The sequence below is a fragment of the Manis javanica genome, chromosome 15 (genome assembly GCF_040802235.1).
Source record: "Manis javanica isolate MJ-LG chromosome 15, MJ_LKY, whole genome shotgun sequence".
NCBI classification, from domain to species: Eukaryota; Metazoa; Chordata; class Mammalia; order Pholidota; family Manidae; genus Manis; species Manis javanica.
Window position 1 is genome coordinate 12383081 of NC_133170.1, and position 20065 is coordinate 12403145.

At 38.8% G+C, this 20065-nt stretch overlaps 1 protein-coding gene across 19 annotated transcripts in view; it reads left to right on the forward strand.

Annotated features, from left to right (window-relative positions):
• Positions 1-20065, forward strand: part of SOX5 (SRY-box transcription factor 5) — a 938132-nt gene that overhangs the window by 896722 nt on the left and 21345 nt on the right. For all 19 annotated transcript variants that reach the window (XM_073222260.1, XM_073222259.1, XM_073222256.1 and 16 more), the window contains 2 exons: positions 641-818; positions 11828-11973. In XM_073222260.1, coding sequence (XP_073078361.1) covers positions 641-818; positions 11828-11973 — 324 coding nt within the window. The remainder of the gene's footprint in view (positions 1-640; positions 819-11827; positions 11974-20065) is intronic.

The window sequence follows — 20065 nt, forward strand, 5'->3', positions numbered from 1 at the left end:
AGGGTTGCTTATAAATAAATAGTATATATTAATATAACATTAATTATGTCTATTTTCATTTTGAGATCAAATCCAAAAGTGTTTCTGTGAAACTTAGGAGGAAAGATTATTTGCTAAGAAACTTAGAAAGTTTTCTTTTTTGTGTTTAATTTGGAGATCCATCCTAATCGGCAGTACACACCGTTTAGCTCCTCCATCACGGATGTTTCAGACACTCTGCCGAAGCCTCGGGGTACAAAGATGTTGGGGACTCAACCCTATTCTTTGGAGGTTGAAAAAAGAAACACAATTTTTTATCTATATCATAATTTCATGTGAATTATGGATTGTCTCTCAATAAAAATGAATAGTACAAAGAATAGCTTTTGAAGAATATTTTCTTACAGGTGATATCAGTTCTGTGCTCTCTGGACAGTTGAGTGCATGTGTGCTTTTTCTTATGCAAAAGGTTTTTCCTAATATGCAGTTGAAAGTGACATTGTTGACAGCTAATGGAACATGGTAAGGTTCAGACTGAATGTTAAGATCACTGAATGGTAGAATAATTGGATGGGAAATGACAGGCTGCATACCTGTGTTTTTCTGGGCATTTTCAATGGGCCTTTCCTTACCACAGCTCATGTTCTAATGATCATTGCAGGATGAAGTGGCACAGCCACTGAACCTATCAGCCAAACCCAAGACCTCTGATGGCAAATCACCCACATCACCCACCTCTCCCCATATGCCAGCTCTGAGAATAAACAGTGGGGCAGGCCCCCTCAAAGCCTCTGTCCCAGCAGCATTAGCTAGTCCTTCAGCCAGAGTTAGCACAATAGGTAAGTTCTGTTTCTTTTGTTCTTGCTGATTTTCTGTTTATGGCAATTGAATGACATCATCTTTGAATGGCAAATCCCGCATACCCTGTGCATGGCTTGAGTTCCTTCCGTGGGAGAGTTCCCATCTGAGGATCCTCATACGTCTGCTTTAAACATGCAAATGAAAATTTATAACTGAAGTGGAAGTTGTAATGTCCCCCCGAAAAATCGACTTGAACTGGTTATGATTGTTGATGTTACTATGTTCTTAGGTTTTCAAAAAAGAGGCCTAACTGTCTAACCAGGGACAGCTGTAGTTGAGAATGTTTATTGTTAGATGAGTTGCCTTTTCCATCACTGCAGTTTATTTCCATTTTTTGTGCTGGGTACAAGTATAAATAACGATGAAATACATGTCGCATGGATCGACGGTCAACCCTCAGGATGTGACGTCCATTCAGCTCCGTACTGCTTGAGATCTATGTGAACACGCCAAACTATTATAAAAAGTGGGCACTTCATTGCCCCATAACAGTCCTTTCAGTAGAGTAAGCAAATGCTCAAAAATGCTTTCATAAACTGACTTTTTAAAAATTCCAATTCTTTGTATTTTCATAACACATAACTTAGGCTCTAAATACTTCAACCCACATTGACTGATATGTTTATTCTTTGTATACACATATGATGAAGTTAGCACAGACCAGCCCTCAAGGAGCTCAGGGTTTAGGTGGGGGAAAAGTTACCTATCTTATAGTACACATCAGCTGGAGTAATTTCTATTCCACAGCACAGATACAATCATGTAGCCAAAAATTAATGTGTTATGCCCTTAACAAACCACGGAAGACTGTGAACCAAAAGATGACTTAAGTGTTGGGTTCTATTTGGGAAGGATCAAGAAGGGTTAGGATGGGGAGAGCCTAATTCCAATGAAGCCTCGAGGAAGAGTTACATTCCTCGGCCCTTCAGGCAGTAAGAAAAAACCCAGAGTTACTAGCATATTTTTTGAGAAATGCACTGATTTGGCTAGACCATAGAATGAGTGTGTGGTGGAAAGTGATCAGGGCTGAAACTGAAAGGAGCAGATGGAATCTGATTGAATGGTATCCTGAGGAATTTTGACTTGGTCTCCAGACAGCAATCTGATCAGAACTTAAAGGAGAGTCCTGGCAGCAGAAAGAGACTGGAATCAGGGAAACCATTGTTTTAGTGTCCAATGAAAAAAAGGGACATGAAATAGAAATAAGCAGTTACAAAGCAAAGGAGAGAATAGATTGAAGAGATATTATTAAAGAAGAGTTAGTAAACCTTATCCACAATAGAACATACCTGGTGAGGCTCAAGTTGGAGACAGAGGAAAGCCTCGGATTTTGAATTTAAAAATACAAAGGATTCTGCCTTCCTTAACTACGAAAAGGAAAACCATAGGGGAAACAGGTTGGGGGGGAGACATAAGTATAAAAATCCAGTAAGCGTTAAATTTTGAAAATAAGGAGCCATTGAGGTAGAGATGTTTAGGAGGAAACTGTAAATGTAAGTCTGATATATAAAATGGGTGTTAGAATTTTGATATGGAATTATTCTTTAATGAGGCTGTTGAAGCCACAGAGCAAAGATGTTCACCCAAAAAGTACGTATGGTAGAAAGAGAAGTGGGGTAAAGAACCATAGATATTACCAACTGTATTAGCCATCTATTGCTATGTAACAAATTAACCTGAAACTCAGTAACCTAAGCAGCCAACATTTGTTAGCTCATAGTTTCTAAGTGCCGAGAATCTGGAAGCATCTTAGCAGGTAATTCTGGCTTAGGGTCTCATGGTTGCAGTCAAAATGTTAGTCAGGGCTGCAGTCATACATAAACTTACTGGGGGTGGAGGATCCTTTTCCAAGATGACTTGCTCACGTGACTGTTGACTGAAGACCTCAGTTCTTTGCCTTGTAGGTCTTCCCGTAGAGCTGTTCACTGCACAGGAGCTAACTTCCCCCAGAGTGAGTAATCCAAGAGGGAGAGCAAAGAGACAGCCACAGTGCCTTGTATGACCTCGTCTCCAAAGTCACCCACAGTCAGTTCTGCTGTATTCTTTTCATTATAGGAGCGTCAGTAAGTCCAGCCCCGTTCAAGGGAAAGGTAACCAGGCCCCAACTCTGAAGGGAGGAATATCAAAGTATCTTTGAACATATGTTAAAATCACAACACTTTTTTAGGGGAAAATTGATAAAAGAGCAAGTGAGGGTCTTAAAATAAGAATGAAGATAGGGCAGTGAACAGTGCTACCCTAGGAACGATGAAAGCTTTGAAGAAGAGAGATTATTTAATTGTGTAACATTATGCAGTAAAGTTAAAGAACACCTAGAAGAAAAGCCTTAGGATTTATTGGAGCCCCTGGATAAATAGACTTGACAGAAGTTTTAAAAGAACGGCATAGTAGATTTTCAATTACAAAGATCTGAAGAATATCGGGAAAGAAAATACAGTTGCTATATAGATTAGTGTTTTTGTAAGCTTTGTGTTGATCAGTGATTATATTTTGAGAAGACTGAGTGGAGACAGGTTTTAGAATAGGGAATTCATACGTAAGTATATAAGATCCAGGGGAAGAAGAGATGGAGGGGTCCATAGATATGAAAGTGTGCGTGGGTGATGATGGAGGAGATGATTAAACAAAAGATTAGCATTGGAAAAGTAGAATGCCCCTTCTTTTTTCTGAGACTAAATAAAATTAAGAAAAAAAGGGTAGTTACAGAGAAACTGTGGGATGAAAAGAAAGAAAGCTAAAGGAGAGTATTTCAAATGCTTCCATCTCCACAAAGTAGAATTCCAGGTTATCTGCTGAGAGCAAGTCAGTCTGGGGCAATGGGGCAGCAGTGAGAAGAGAAACAGTGAAAACTTAAGTTTTGAGAAGTTTCAGGACAGTTTGGAGAATACATGTGCCTTTTATCATCACGCACCATTCTGTTCTGGTCTAACTCTCAGTTATTCTGCTCAACATCCTACATGGACACCAAGATAAGATTTGCTTTCATGTCCCTAAGTGTGTAAAAGAAAAGCTATTTTATTTGGCAGGAATGAGTCACTTTGATAACAGACGTGAAGAAGGCCCATTAATATCACAATGTGAGTATATGAGCCACTTTTGTAATGTCACCAGAACTAAAATATTTAACTAACAGAATAACTAATATATTTGCATTTTTGTCATATGAGGGGTTTTTTACTTCAGCATTCCAGGGATTAAGTAGGACAAAATATTTTAGAAAGACAAGAATGTATTTAATGGCATTTATCATTTGATTTTCTCCAGTACTAAAACTTTGATTGTTTTTTTCCCTGGGAACTCCCTTTCCCACATACACATCTCTCATATTTTCCAAGGATTTGAGGCTACTACAATTTACTTTTCTCTTTTCAACAAATGCAGATGTTGAAAGCTGAAACTGAAATGAGTAATAATGTAGTCGGATAAAAGCTGTGAGCATTAATGGTGTTGTAAAGGTCACCCCGAAAGAAGAATTAATGTGCTATGCCATTAACAAACCACGGAAGACTGTGAACCAAAAGATAACTTAAGTTACCGTTAATGACATGAGGCTCTTTGCTACATATCTATTAGCTACAAATATAGAAAATGAGTTTTTGAGGTTGGTGACCAATAGTGCAGTGTATTCTGTAATAATCCTTTTGATATGGTATGCAGGTGACAGGCAGCTCCAAAGAAAGGGGGTCCTTAAAAAGCATGAAGAGTTCAGAAGAATAATGGTTAATTTTAGAATCTTTTAATGAGATACTATCTTTCCCTCATTAGCCTTTTCCACCCATGTTGTACACACGCATAACACTTTTAACTTTTTTCAAAGCATTTTTAATCTGTTTTCTCACTGCAGCTAATTTTAGAAGTATAGACCTTTAACTAGAGCAGATATCCACATCATCTAGTCAAAGCTTGTTATTTTACAGATAAGAAACATTGGCCTAAAGAGGCTAAGTGCTTACACACGGATTCTGAGTGAGTTCCTGTCACATTGTAGACAGTTCTGTCATTCTGTGTTTATTATCTCTGTTTTGATTTCCAGGAAATAAGTGCACATGAAAATCTAGTGAGCTGCCAGACTCACAGCCAGTGGAGGTTGAGGCCTCATGATCTGAGCCTGTGGGTCACCATGTGCTTTCTTTCTAGTGGTTGTTTTTTGGTAGCCCCTCTTCATTAGATGCTCTTCTCAGGCATTTATTTACTCTTTGACTCATTCATCCAATAGATGAAGATTTAAAAATCTTCTCTATGTTATGCATTTTGCTAAGTCTGGAGGATAAGCAGATGAAAGTACTGGACTGAAGCTTTCGATGCCTATGGTCTTCATTCTACCATGTCTTTGGAAGTTACTGGAATGTATTATTCTTGCTACATTCCTCAGAGGCATTAGCACTTGAAAAGTAAAACTTTACCTCAACAAATATAATAGATGCACAGTGAGTCCATCAAAATGAAGGGAAATATTTTCAAGTCCACCTATTTGATACTTTATTTCTACAACTTGCTAATTTAAAGTACAGTGACATGAAAGAAGATCTTACCTTGAAGTTTCATTAGTTCGCATTTTTAAGGAGAAAAACCTCTACAAAGGTAGGTTATTGAACAAGAATATTTTAATAGTTTCATAGAAAGCCACTCGGGTATCAGGGAGTTAAGGGTATTCAACATCTGATAACTAACATTTACATAGTACTTTATAGTTTACAAATTGCTTCCACACTTTCTAATTCATGTGAGCTTTCACAGGTGAAGAAATGGTTACATATGAAGGTGCCAAAAATTTGATGATAGAAAGTGACTTCAAAAATAGGAAAAAGAAAGTTATACTTGCAAATAAACTTGAAACACACATGGTCTTACTTTTACTTATAGCAGAAAGGTATTATGTAAAATAAATAAGTAGTCAGTAAGAATTTGTATTGCCCTGATATCATCTATTATATCCATGAATTTTAATAAATCTGTGTCACATGGTACAGGCTTCCACTGATATATGACACAGATAATCAGTGAATTTGAAACTATTAAGGTAGATCCTTTCAACTTAGAAACATGAATTTATTCCTTTAACAGATCCTGCTATGTGCCAAAGGAACAAAACACTGTAAGAAAAAAAAATGCCCTCAAATTGGTCATAGACTGGTGTGAAAGACAAACCTAGGAAGATGAGAGACAGCATGACAATAAAAACATTTACAGGGTTTTGAGGGTGCGTATTAAGGGGAAGTCCTCGCGTTGCCACGTCAGTGTGTCTGGGGTCTATCACGGAAGTCAGCACAGAAGGGTGACAATCTGAATAAATTCCCAAACACACCAGAAAGGGAGCATTTCAGAAAAAAGAAAAGCTTGGGAGACAGAGCTGCAGGTGGGAGAAGGCCTGTTCTCGAGCAGGAAATAGTCCTGAGCAGCTTCAGCACGGATCTCCTGAGTGGCCCACAGGAAGTGACACGGGAGGAATACACAAAGTTGTTATTGTGAAGAGACTTTTAGGCCATTTTAAAGCATTTGGAATTTATTCCAGAATGAGGTTTCTTGGGAGAACATTAAAGAGTTTTTTGTCCCAATATATTTGGGAAAGGCTGCATCCTCTTATCTCTTGAAGATTCACAATGCTTATTAACATACTCAAGATTTTGAGAATGTGTGCAATGAAGAAACCTTTCTAACTGATCTTAGTATCACCCACTCTTATTTGAACATGGAATTATTTCTTCACAAAATATCACAGATCATCTTATAAAAAGCTCCTTTAAGCACTGGAGTGCCAAGACCTGGCTTTTTCATCAGGGAAAGTGACGTCCAAATTCCTTTTGGGGGAATATTTTCGAATGCTTCATCTGGAAGCAGAGTAGGAGATAGATTCAAAGGAGAGTAAGCCAAAAAATAGGAAAACCAGTCAAGAGGGAGGTAAGAGGTGACTTCACCAATGCAGGGGCCACAGGGATGAAGAAGCAGCCCATGTGAGAGCTGGGGAGGAGGCACGCCTGTCAGGGCATGGCTGCCTTTCTTGCGTAGGGGCTAAAGGAGATGTCTTAGCTGCCTGCCCGGGACTGGATGGGCACCTGGAAAGGGAAGCGTAATGTGGAAAGAACAGATTAAGGCAGTGGGAAGATGAATTCGGTGCTGGACATGCATTTCAGGTACTCGTGGGACAGCCAAGCAGAGCTTTGAAGACAACGTGTATTGGGAAAGCAGGAAGGCCTTGCGGCAGGCGGGAGGTAACTTGAGTTTCTGGCATCACACCTCGAGTGTGAGGACCACACTGAAGACCAGTTGTGGCGTGTCGGTTTCTAATGCTGCCACCACAAATCACCATAAACTGGATTGCTTAACACAGATAGGTATTCTCTTACTATTTAGAGGCTGAAAACCCGAAATGAAGACACTGGCAGGGTTGGTTCGCTCTGGAGGCCGTGAGGGAGAATCTCTCGTGCCTCCTGTCCAGTTCCGAGTGGCTGCCCACAATCCCTGGTGTTCTTTGGCTCATCGATGCACATCTCCAATCTCTGCCTCCATCTTCTCTGTGTGTCAGATCTCTCCCTTTTCTTAAAAGAACGCCAGTCATTGACTTTAAGACCTACCTGAAATCCAGAGTCATCTCATTTCAGGCACCTTAATTTAATTAGATTGGGAAAGACTATTTCCCAAATAAGGTCACATTAACAGATGCATATCTTTTTAAGAGATACAGTTCAACCCGTTTCAAGTAGTTTCCTGTTTTTCCTTCTACATCTCAACAGCTTCTTTCCTTGTAGAGCAAACATTACTCCTCCTTTCTGTTTAGATTTTATCCTAAGATTAGACTTTCTAGTTTGTCCCTCTTTTTCTGTCCCTGAAAATATATAAAAGGGAGTCTTTTGAATTTTGAGAGTTCTCTTAGGGTTGGTTAAAAAGAAACACTGAGACATAAAAAATTCAAATTGTGATGAATTTATCAAGGTTGTAGAACCTCACAAATTTATTACTCTGATGATTCCTAGCCTAAATTTTCCCAATTTCCTTTGAGGAAGCTGAGGGTTCAGCCTTACTGATCTTTCCAAAATTGGAAGTGAGGCAATTTGCCAAGCGAGAGGGAATCAGCAAGGTTGGGAATTTGGAAGTCATATTGGCCTCCGCCCTCCCTTTTTCCCTCCTAAGACTGAAGCTCACCAAACCTTTCCTAAACACATACCCTACCTTCCTATCTTAAGGCACAGTTGCTGCCTGACTGTATAATGAAGGCAGAATAAGAGGTGTCAAGTGATCCTTTGGGGTCTTCTAGAGTCTGATGGGGTCCCTCCCAGTCCAGTGCCAACAAGAAATGGGGTCCTCACAGGAGTTTATCTTAATAGTCAAAGCCATGCGAGATGACCACTAAAGGTGAGCCTATAGAGACAATGAAAGAGACAAGAAAAGAAAGGAATCAACACTTTTTTTCTGCCTCAGGTAACAAATGTTCTCCACTCCTTTGTGTGTGTTAATTCATTTAATTCTTCCATCAACCTTACATGCGTTTCACAGTCGAGGGAAATGGGAACTCAGTGAAACCCAGTGTTATAATTTGGCAAATGTCATACTTCCCAAGGAGTAGAAACCCGGATCTGTCTGAACCCAATGCCCAAATCCTACCTATCTCCCTATGCCAGTCTATAAATCAATGGACATTGACTGAATAACTTTCACGGGCCACTTACTATAGCTGAGAGATTATATTAACTCATTTAATCTTCACAAATTTATGTTATCTAATGACTGTTAATTGCCACTCAACTGGTAAGACAACTGAGATTTAGAAAGGAAAAACAACACATACAATTTCTATAGCCTGTTAGTGGTGAAGTTAGGATTTGAAATCAGGGTTCCCCAAGTCCAAAACAAAAACTTTTTCTGAAGATTGTTATGTTGGACCAAATCTAAGGGGCAGATGAAGAAAGGATGCCAGGCAAGTGTATGAAGATGGAGGAATCGAGAGAGGAAAGGAAATCCAGTGCCATGATGAGAAACAAGGGAGGAAAGGGTTTCAATAGTGAGGCGTTGTGAGGGCTTTGCATCTCCAAGGATGAAAAATGTCCTTTGGGTTTGGCAATTAACAGAGCAAGGGAAGCAGAAACAAGATTGTAGCAGGAGTGGGAGAGTATGCAAAGAATCTTTGAGAAGCTTAGCTTAGAAGGCAAAGAGAAACAGTATTGAAAAGAGTGGGCAATGTAAATGTTGAGAGAAAAACTTTATTTGCTTATTTCAGGAGAACCTTAAGCGCTTATTACCAAGTGGAGGTGGTGGAGATGGTAGAGAAGTTCATAAATGTGAAAGAGATGAACCCTTGGAGAGGTAGATGAGTCTAGAAGATGAGTTTAAGGGATTTGCTTTGGATGAAAGTAGGGGCACCACTTTCCCTGAAACAGGAGAAGTCAGCTGGGCGTCAGTGGTTCTTGATTTATAGCTAATGGAGTAGGGGTTTGGGTTAGGGGGTGGGGCAGGAAGCTGAGGGTTCAGCCTTACTGATCTTTCCAAAATTGGAAGTGAGGCAATTTGCCAAGCGAGAGGGAATCAGCAAGGTTGGGAATTTGGTGTCGGTGAGCAGAACAAAATATAAAGAACCAGTAAATGATCTCATTATAATTCAACTCTAATATGTAAATGGCTTTATGATTTAACACCACAGATACAAATGTTTAGAATTTCATATAGCCTTTAACTAAATCTCAAGTCTATAATGCAACAATGTTTATTTTAAAGTGAATACCTATTTCTACCTGCACATGAGCACATACTTCAAATTGGAAATGGCCATTACAGAATATATATTTGTCAGTTATCCACCCAATAATAACTTGCATCCCTTTTGCACCTATATTAATCCTTTCTCCTGAACAGTGTCATCATGGCTACACCTAAAAAGCATAAAGAATTCATATTTTTATTCAGTGCCATGTGCCAAACCTTTTCAAATATATTTGTGCTCTGGAGAAGCTAAATAGACTACAGAAACACACGATGCCAGGTTATACAAAAACAAGAGTTAGAGGATAGGAAAATCAAGCTGAGCCTCTTGAATCTTTTACTAAATGACCATATAGTGAGATCATCATTGTCTTATAAGAGCTGAACTTCTTTTTAGAGTAGTTGTGTTCCTGAATAGAGTAAGTTCAAGAATAATACATTAAGAAGGTTGTTCAGGTGAACCAAGTCAGTATGTTGAGGATAATATAAGGTTAAAAACAACTATAATTTAAAGGAAGTATTAACTCGACATTTCTGACCTAGCTCTAAATAATTGCTTACAATTCGTACTGTATTTATAATGAACAGAAATGTATTGTTCTTTGAATCGGTTCCAAAGAATTTAGCTCTGGAAAGCAAAATATATTGTAGCTCCAAGACTCCCCTTTCTATCACTCACACTGGAACTTACCTTTCTGCCTCAAGGAGGTCAGAGGACAAAGGCCTAGGTTGTGTCTAGTAAGGGGGAAAGGACGATTCACTTAGAACCCTTCCAGCACTGAAGCACTGCACCAATCTGACATCAGCTTCTCCAACAGAAATGTTTAAGCAGCAAGAAAGTAGTGTATGTTTTTTGGCAATCAGCAGATCAAATAGAAGAGTCTAGCAACACAAGGAGGATGTGTCATCTGACGTGATCAGACAAGGCTCTTTAGTACCAGAACATTCATAATCGAGACAAAGAGAAGAGTATTAATAACACTTTCCTAACACGGCAGTTAGCCATTTTATATTTCCTTTCTTTAATCTTAGTGTTTTTCAACAAATCATGGGATTTAATAGCGTGTTTTGGCAGATTAGAGGATTTATGGCCCAGATGTTTTTTGTTCTAAAAATGGATTAGGGTGTAAAGTTTGCTGGAATCCATGGAACATGTTGAGGCAAGCCGGTCATTTTATGTGTGATTAGTGCCTGCCTTCTGTCTCACAGTCCCTCCATCTGTCACGATTCACCAGTGGATCCGGTTAGATTTAGCCTCATGTCACAAACAAGTCCCTTTTCTGGGCAATTTTGTATTATAGATTCAGTTTATGCCATTTTATGCCCTAGTTAAAAGATAGGGAGAGTGAAAGATGATATAATAGCTTTCCTTTCAATATCTGCCGAAACAATCCTTTCCCATCGCTTTTCTACCCTAAAGTCATGCAGATTATCATCAGAATGTGTACCCAATAAATAAATGGCCAGTGTTAACATTAAAATTGAGTTAAAAATTAGTTTTGCCCCTTACACCTGTTATTCTTTAAAAGAAATATTTTGGCAGTTGTTCTTACTAACTCCAGATTACGGAGCTGCAGACACAAGTTGGTCATTTGACCACCTTACTAAGAGTGTGAATTAAGTGTGACTGTAGTTACCATTAGCCACAATTTCTTATGAAACAATTACAGATGCTTGTTTACATTCTGTGCCTGAAATTTAGCCTCTTAACTATTACAAGTTTGTATCCATAGCAGACCACTGCCACCTGTGGTTTGTTTCCCTATAAAGGGATCCAGGGAAAAATACATTTCTTTCAGTCACTTAATAATGATTTATTCCTTCTTTGTACAACAAAACTAATAGTGCCAGACACAAACTCCAAATTGACCTTTCTAATGCTAGGAAGTGTCAATAATTACAATGACAGTTATCAGCATTTACATCCTATGGTACCACTCAAATGGTCCTTACATGAAAAAAAAATATCAAACATAGGTTTTATTTTTGCCCTAAAAATTTTCAGGTAATGAAAACGTTCATCTAAAAATTATATTTTATATTTCTTTCCAAACATGTGAGAACACCTACACTTCACTTAAATAGTATGTTTTTATTACAGATGTATGGCACCAGCCAGGTTCACCGTATGACTATGTAAATCAGTCATACCAATTATTCATTCATGCATTTTAGACACCTTTCACTGAAAAATTATTTTATGCCGGATGCGAAAAGATGTTGATTTTAGTAGTTCAAGGTTAACCTATCCACGTGTTCATAAAAAAACGTGTCCTTTGCTCTGTCGCGCCCTCAGGTTATTTAAATGACCACGATGCTGTGACCAAGGCCATCCAGGAAGCTCGGCAGATGAAGGAGCAGCTTCGGCGGGAACAGCAGGCACTTGATGGGAAGGTGGCCGTCGTGAACAGTTTAGGTCTCAATAACTGCCGGACAGAAAAGGTTAGTGCGTGCAATAGCCGACTTTCCCCCCGTACTCAAGTTGCCTGAATGCTCTTCCCTGTTTCCTTTCCACCTTCCCACCGTTCTCAGAGTGACAGCTCTCCCTCCCTTCTTCCCTCTGTCAGTACAGAAATGTCCATGCCCGTCCTGATCAAAACCATCTGGAAATGAGAAGAGTCGTAATTCTCCGTGATCTGTCTCCGAACCTTATTGACAGCTAATAGCCCCTTTTCTGCCACCAGTTTGTACGAAAACGAAATGGCATTTGTAATATCTGAGTCCGTGGAAGTTTTGCTTTATGGACATGCTTAACTCATACTGGGGATGAGCTGGATTTGAAAATGCTGGATCTTCTTTCACCAGCATAAGCTTGGATGCTACCCATGTTCCTAGTCTAAGTATCTGAGATCCGGAGCCTGTTGTCATGTTTCCAGGGCTGAGCACTGTCAAGTTTTAGGGGACTGCACAACTGGAAATTTTTCCTGTATTATAAAGCAGAATGTGCTTTTTAAAAGATATTATTAGGATAGCTAAGCCCAGTGAAACTCCTGAATTTATCTGAGATATAATAATTTCAAAATCTGTTGTCTAAGCTACATTGTATTTTATTCCGAACAGTATTATAGAATGTTCGGCGTGATGTACCTCTTTTGGTAATATGTTCTTGAAATGAAGTTTAAAAGCATTACAATCCTATAGTTAAATAAGAAAGAGTAGGTGGGAGAAGAAAAATGAGCAGCTCCTTAGCAGTGACTTGAAACTTAATCTTCATGGGAAGCTCAGGACTCAAATGCTATTGTCCAGAATAAGCAGACTACTACTTCGATAGCTTTCTGGTTTTCCAGGTTTTATATGGAATTTGATGTATAATCTCTAAGAAGCTAGAAATCTGCAGAGTGAGGGTGAAATGTATGTGTGATCCTGTCCCAACTGTATTTTTTTCTCTGGTCCAAACATGGGCCAGAAGGATGGATTCCGTGATTTCAATTCTGCTCTGTTCCTGGATGGGAGAGCAAAGCATGGTGAAGTGGAGATCCCTTGCAGCCTCACGTCGTAAGAAGTATGACACTGGTGCAATGAGAAGGGCACAGAATTTCTCTAGCAAAGCCCCCAGGGGGAGGGGCCGAGCAAAGTGACAGCTCTAAAAAGGAATGATAGCGAGCATAAAGGGATTTATATTCAAATATTTAAACATTCTTGAAAGGATGCTGGAACAGAAATTCCTTTTCTCTCCTCCCCATGTAGAAATGAGTTTAACACTCAGCCAGATGCTAATGCAAAGTGACTCAAGCTATTCCTCGCAAGCATAGCTAAATTGCCGTTATTTGTTAAGCGCATTGAATTCAGCTGTGGGTACAGCAGTTGGTTGCATTCAGCAAGCATCTGTACCCTTTTTTTTTTAATCCTCCAAAGCAGAGACAACTCTACCTATCTCCCCCCTCCCCTGCCCTGTGCTGGCTGGGAATTGTCAAGTGACAACCGACCAAATCCTTTTGGACAGGAAGCCTTCATCCTGAGTTCTCTATACTTGCAAAACAGGCCTTGTGGTTGGATCAGGGAGCCCATTAAAAGCACTTTGATGGTATGGAAATTCATCTTCATGAAGCTCCTAGGCCCCTAAGCAGCATGCTGTTTAGCTGTGGTTACAGATCGGTCATTCACATCGGAGGGCAATAATTGTGCCGACGGCTTGTAAGGCAATGGAAGTACATAAAATAATCCTGGGCCCTCCACCGTGGCACTGCGACTTAATCTACTCTAATACAGATCAGCTGTTGTTCTAACATGACTTTATGCCAGAGCCAGTGACTCTGCTCAGCCTGTTGATTAAGTAACAGGAGTGAAACCATCTGCATTCACTTTATTCCGTAGTTGTCCATTGTTAGGGGACCTTATTGCCACCTTTTGTGCCAACTCTGTGTTCATACTTTATTTCTCTGAGTAGCACCTCCTATTTGAGTTGCAGGAGTGAGAGGTAACCCTATTGAAAGCTACTCCTTTCGATTTTCCTTTCTCTTTGGTTGAATTATGTCTTTTTAAAATTCTGTTTTTGACATTAAACCTGCCAGACCCTGTTGGCCAGTTAAGATGTCTGCATTCTCGAGAACGCCATCATTCCCAAATCTCTTCCCCGTGCTCTTTCAAGGCAATCAAGTTACATCTTCAGCTATAGTCTTACGTTTTTATGGGTTTTTAAGTGAAAATCTTAAGATATGAAAGTGAAGCAGTTGCATTATTTTAACTGTATGGTGAACTCTTGTATTGAGTAAGCAAAGCTCTTCAGCAGAAGAATCCAAATTAGCTCATCCTTATGTTACCCTGGACACCTGAGAATGAAACTGAGATTACAGAAGCTTCAGGAAGCAGGTAGTACTGTGCCTGACTTTTCCTGTTGGACCAGCTCCAATTCATTGCTACAATATTAATGCTCCCTCTATATCTGTATGACTTATGGGACTGACACAAGGTCAAATTTGTATCTTTTAATGAGTAATTATTCAACATTAGCACCTACCATGTATCAGGACCCGTTCCGTGTACTTTGACGGGCTGTATTGAATAGGAAATATGTCCTCTGCCTTTACAGAGTTTACAGTTTAGATCATATTATCATTTTGACTATCAATCATGGCATATTTATGTGTGAGCCCACCCATGGGACTTGGTAAAGACCACCCATATGGTTTAGCATATCAGATCAGTTATATACCTTAGCTGACAAAAGTGACTGCTTATTTCTCCATATAAGTAACATCACTATGCATGTTGTGTTGTTATTTCCCAAATATATGCCTTTTTAATCTGTTTTTATGGTCACCCGACTTCACCCATGGCCAAAGCTTAGGTAGATAAGTATTTGGTTCGAAATTTTGCTTTTCCGTTCTTAATGAAAGACACAAGCAGAAGGAATGATAAATTCCTCTTAGAGTTTGCACTATCATCTTCTCCTAGCATTTGAATCCCAGAAAAAGGACATCATTTTTCTCCCTCAAACGATAAGCCCAGCTTCCTAAATCCAGAAATTATGTGAAATGTAAGGGATGGGAGAGATAAATGAGAGAAAAAGATAGAAAGGAGCTGAGAGAAAGGACAGGGGGAAAGAAATTCAGCCCAGTGCTTTCCATCAGCCTGAAGGGTGATAGCGTGACCTGAGATCCAGGTAATTAGAATCCTGTAGTGAAGATGTGTTTTCTTGAGCACGCAACCCTTGTAACCCATTAATTTCTCTTCACATTTCAAATGACCAGTATGGCTGTCCCAACTAGAAAACCTTAGTTCTGAAAAGCTGTACTTGGTCGGTGAAAACAATTAGAGGTGTGAAGATAGGGACAAACGTTTTCCAGTAATAGGTACCAAAACACATAATGAAAGTCATTTTTACTCAAACACATTTTAATTGAAAACTCCTAAAAGATTTTTCATTTCTTTACTTCCCTTGGAAGTGTTTCAACATACCCAAAAACTGTGCATGTCAGGTTTCTTGGAAACTGTGGGACACAGTATGATATATAATTGTCATCTCTGGTTAATTATAGCCTGATTGTATATTCAAATACTGTTATCTTTTACCACACATCTCTGTTACAGATAAGGTTACGGATGAATAACTAAGCTTCTCAGGTAGGAAAAATCAGAAAGGAGGCCCCCATACATTTGTTTTGTAAAAACCACCCACTTTGCTTCATTAACACCAGATGGCACAGTTTTTTCACCATACAATCCACTGCATATTCAGCTTCTGACCTTCTGTTTGAAGGTATTGATACCTAACAGGAGATCATAAAAGCCTGGTTTTGTCCTCATCCCACCAGGCAATACTAATACAATAGAGACCCAAGGCACTCAACTGAGCGAGGAATAGTCAAGAAGCTCCCCTGCTTATTTCCCTCACTCCTAATGCAGTTACATACATTCATCAGAAGCCTTACCACAGACCCTATAGACTGCTTTGCAAACAAACGTTCATTTTATTACTCCATTACTTGGGGACCCTTCCATTACAATCCCCTCTTTCTCTGCCATTGTCAACCCTTTTCTTTTCCTTTAACAGAGTGCCAAACATGAAATGACAGTGACCAATGTTGACTTAATGTGGATGTTTAATAATGAAGAAAAGTGTGTCAGTCCCAGCATTAGTTACAAATGGCAGTAAGTGTATCGGATGGCAGCCCTGTAATAATTTTACATCCATCATTCTTTCCTGATGCTTCGCTGGCCAGCTGATGGATGGAGCCAGCAGTGTTAACTCTTCACAGACTGACACAGTGTATCTAGTTCCACATTATCTAACACATGCTCCTTCCCGCAGATAAGGGGAAGGCATGTGAGGAATGGTGGATTACAGGTTTTTGCTTTGAAAAAGTGAATATGAAGGAACTCATGCCTCTGCATTCAGGGGAAGATACCACGATTAATTAGTGATTTATGGGCATTCTTGTAGATGTTGCCCTTAGCTAAAATGAATTAGAGAAGTCAAATGAGAACTAGAGATACTTCAGTGATTAGAAGAAAAATTTCAAGAAGGGGGAAAGCATGTTAGGTAAATCCTTCAGGAGGGAATGAGATTGATCATTGTAACAGTGTGACAAAGCAGGAGTTTTATTAGGAGTGTGTGTGTGTGTGTGCACATTTAAAAAAAGTCACCAAACTCTTAAATCTTCTGGTTAAAATTTGCATAGGAAAAATTCAAATAACATAAATGATTAATATGTTCTCTTTATAAAAATGAACATATATTATTTAACCTCTATGTTTAATGTAATTATTTATCTGCTGACTTTAATTAAGAGACACACAAATCTGACACTGAATGTTTATCTTTGAGTCTTGGAGTCTTTCTGAAAATTTATATAAAATGGAAAGGGAACTCCTTTCTAGGCAACTGATTATTAGAAAACCTAGACCAGCTTTTTATGTGCAAGTTGGCATTTGATCCTTAAGTTTTCTTTTGGTTTTTCATTCATAAAACCTTCTTAATTCTAAGTGTCTTAGCTAGGGAACACTTCTTATGGGACAGGAGGGGAGAGGAAAACCCCTTGGTGAATATTATCAGCACAGAGCAGCCAGTTTTCAAAGACCATGACAAAAAGGCAAATAGGTATTATGTCATCACCCATCCATCACTCTATATGTCAGCCTTTCAATAATTCCCATCGACATTCTCTGCAGGCTGGTGCAAGTTAAAGGGGCTGTTTGTTTCTAGAAATCGAGTATAGGCTGTCTATAGCCTTTTGTTCCAGATGGTTTTCTTCTGTGTCTTTTCATTTCTTTCTTTTTCTTTCTTTTCTTTTTGGGGGTATTTAATTGAAATACATGCCGAGCTTGCAGATTGCAAAGATCAGAGCTGTTTTCGTCCAGCAGTGGTAACTATGCATTAAACATTTTGATTTGTTTGAGCTTGAAGTTTAGTCCTTTTTTGCCATTTGCTTCATGGAGTTTGTGTATATTTACAGCCTCTGCATTTAATGGCCACATGCCTTATTTTCACAGATGGCCAGTGGAAGACTTTTTCTTTCTCTTAGTATAGCCTGCTTTCAGTTTTGCTACATTTGTCACAGTGCCACTACTTGCAGCTAGCAAGTGCCCACGCTTGGTGGGGAGCAATTATGGTGTGAGTTTTTAAGGAGCTTTTTAAAGGTTTTTTTTTTTTCAGTAAACTTTTTATGGTTTAATTTTCAAGCCTAGAAAAGCTGTGCATGTTTTCAAACAGAGAAGTCTTGTGTTCTTTACATCATTCTGGTAGAGGGGTTAGTGCAGGATGGTCCAATGAAACGAGACACACAGGGCATGCCAAATTGGGCTTTCAGATAGACATGCACAGGCCTTTCCGATGATTGAAACTATCATGCGTTGAAAGATGTGAGGATATGCTCCCAATAGGATTTCCTGAAAAAAGCAAGTTTGAAAACACTGTGTACAGAATGTTCTAGATAGCTTTAAAGTCTATTTCTATGGTGCATAGATAAAAGACTAGAAGAGGAATAAATAATAGTTGTGCCAAAGTGACAATGTTATAAATTCATGTTTATATCCACCCATTTCTGATTTCTCAAAATTTTCTGTAAGTTAAGTAAGATTCACTTTCATTGTTGGACCAGCAGTGTTACTTTTAAAAACCTGGTCTCTTAAGAATGGTCTTTCCTTCCCTTCTCCCTTGGCTTCCTCATCCCCAAGGTCTTCAAGACAGTTAAATATCAAGACACTGAAATAACAGATACTTGTTTTTCAATTACTCTCTTATTCTGAGTAGATGTATTCTCTATTGTCATTTACTGCAAACTGCTTTATCAAGACGGATTAGAAATTATGAGGAAAATATTCTGAATGTAGCATTTACTTCAAAAGGTCTCACTGAATCTTTCAAACTCATACCTTTTCTCCTCCTTGGCATATGACAAGGACTTGCTTCTGAGTCATAGGAGTAATAAGGGATGTTGAGATTCATTTTGTGCCTTACCTTTTCCAAAGTACTTTCACATCACATTGCAATTTCATACTGTAATATAAGCAGGATAGTACTCTTATCTTTGTTTTAAAAACAAAAAAAACTTGAGATTTGAGAAATTCATAGGAATTCAAATGGCCGATCAGGTCTTCTGGCTGGAATTTGTCTCCTTTCTAACAGACCAGGCTGAGGGAGGTATCCAGTTGCCTGTTTGATTAGCTTGTGCTCCAGCGTTGGTCATGTGTATTATGAAGTACATTTTTGAGACTCTATTACAAAAACCTCATTTAAGCAGGTTTCTCTTCAGTTTTTTGTTCCTCCTGTTTCTTCCCCCTTCCCAGACCTTCCTTTCTTCAGTAGACAATGAACTAGGAAAACAAAAAGAACATGTTCAGTCTTATTTATTTTGCTTCTCACAGCAAGGCTGATAAAACGTGTGTAGTTTTAGCTGTTCATTAAAATGAGATTTTAAATATCCATTCTAATCTTGTATGTTTCTCTCCCTTCCCCTACAACTACCATGGATAATTGAAAAGTGAACTATATCCCTGATGATTTCTATTTGTCAGACCCAGCATTTCTGAACCAAGCCATGACTCTTTAAAATGGTCCAATTATATTTATGTATCTGAGGTAACTACAGGCTGCTGAGACCACATTCATAAGAACGCTGACAGTTTTATAGCTTTTATTCCATGAAAAGGAAAATTTACAGAGAAAGTTTCTGTATGTTCCTGTTGCTCAGTGAGTTACCCATTGTTTATAGAACAGTTATCATCAGATAACCCTCCAGTTTTCTGTTTACATCTGCACAGCCCTCCTACCTACCGGACATCCTGTGTACATTGTGAATTCTATTATTTTTCTTTGTTAGCCTTCTGTTTTTCTCACATTAACTCTTCTGATTTGACTCTCAGGGTGCACAGCAGCTGTATCTGCCCTGGTTTTAAATAACAATAAAGTTTTTGGACTTTGGTTGAAGGCTGACTACATATACAGACATTTGAAAACTCGGGTCTTCCACACATCACAACAAATAAGAAAGGGTCAGTATTTTACCATGACAGTGTCCATGTGTACCTTCTTCATGGATGATTTGTACAGATACCTTTGAGTGGCTCTTCTAGGCAGGCCTCCTCTTCTCCATGGCAGTGATTTTTTGTTTTAAGGACTAAGTAAGTCAAATGTTGAATTTGGGCACTTAACAGTGTCTTTCACAAAGTACCAAATCTGTAAGTCTGATTATTACCGGGAAGTCTCTTTACAAAATATATCTCAATAATCATTTTTTTCATAATCTGAAGCATCCTCCTTGGCTTTAAGAAAACGATTAAAGAGTTCTCAGTTATAAATGGAGTGCCTTTCAGTCTTGAAGCTTCATTAACACTTGTTATGAGAAAATTATCATTTATGGATAGAGGAAGCATATGCTTATATGCATTTATCAAATTATTTTAGTTTTGTTTTAGGGAATCCAGTCAAGTAGGACATAGAATTGCAGGTTTGAAATAAAACAAAAATGTCCTTTAATAAAACCTATCATCTGACCCTGGATCACCTCTTCAGTATCTTCAGTATTCCAGGCAAGTAGTCACATGGCCAATAATTGAAGAACTCCAGGGAGGTGAAATTTTTTACATCCTTAAG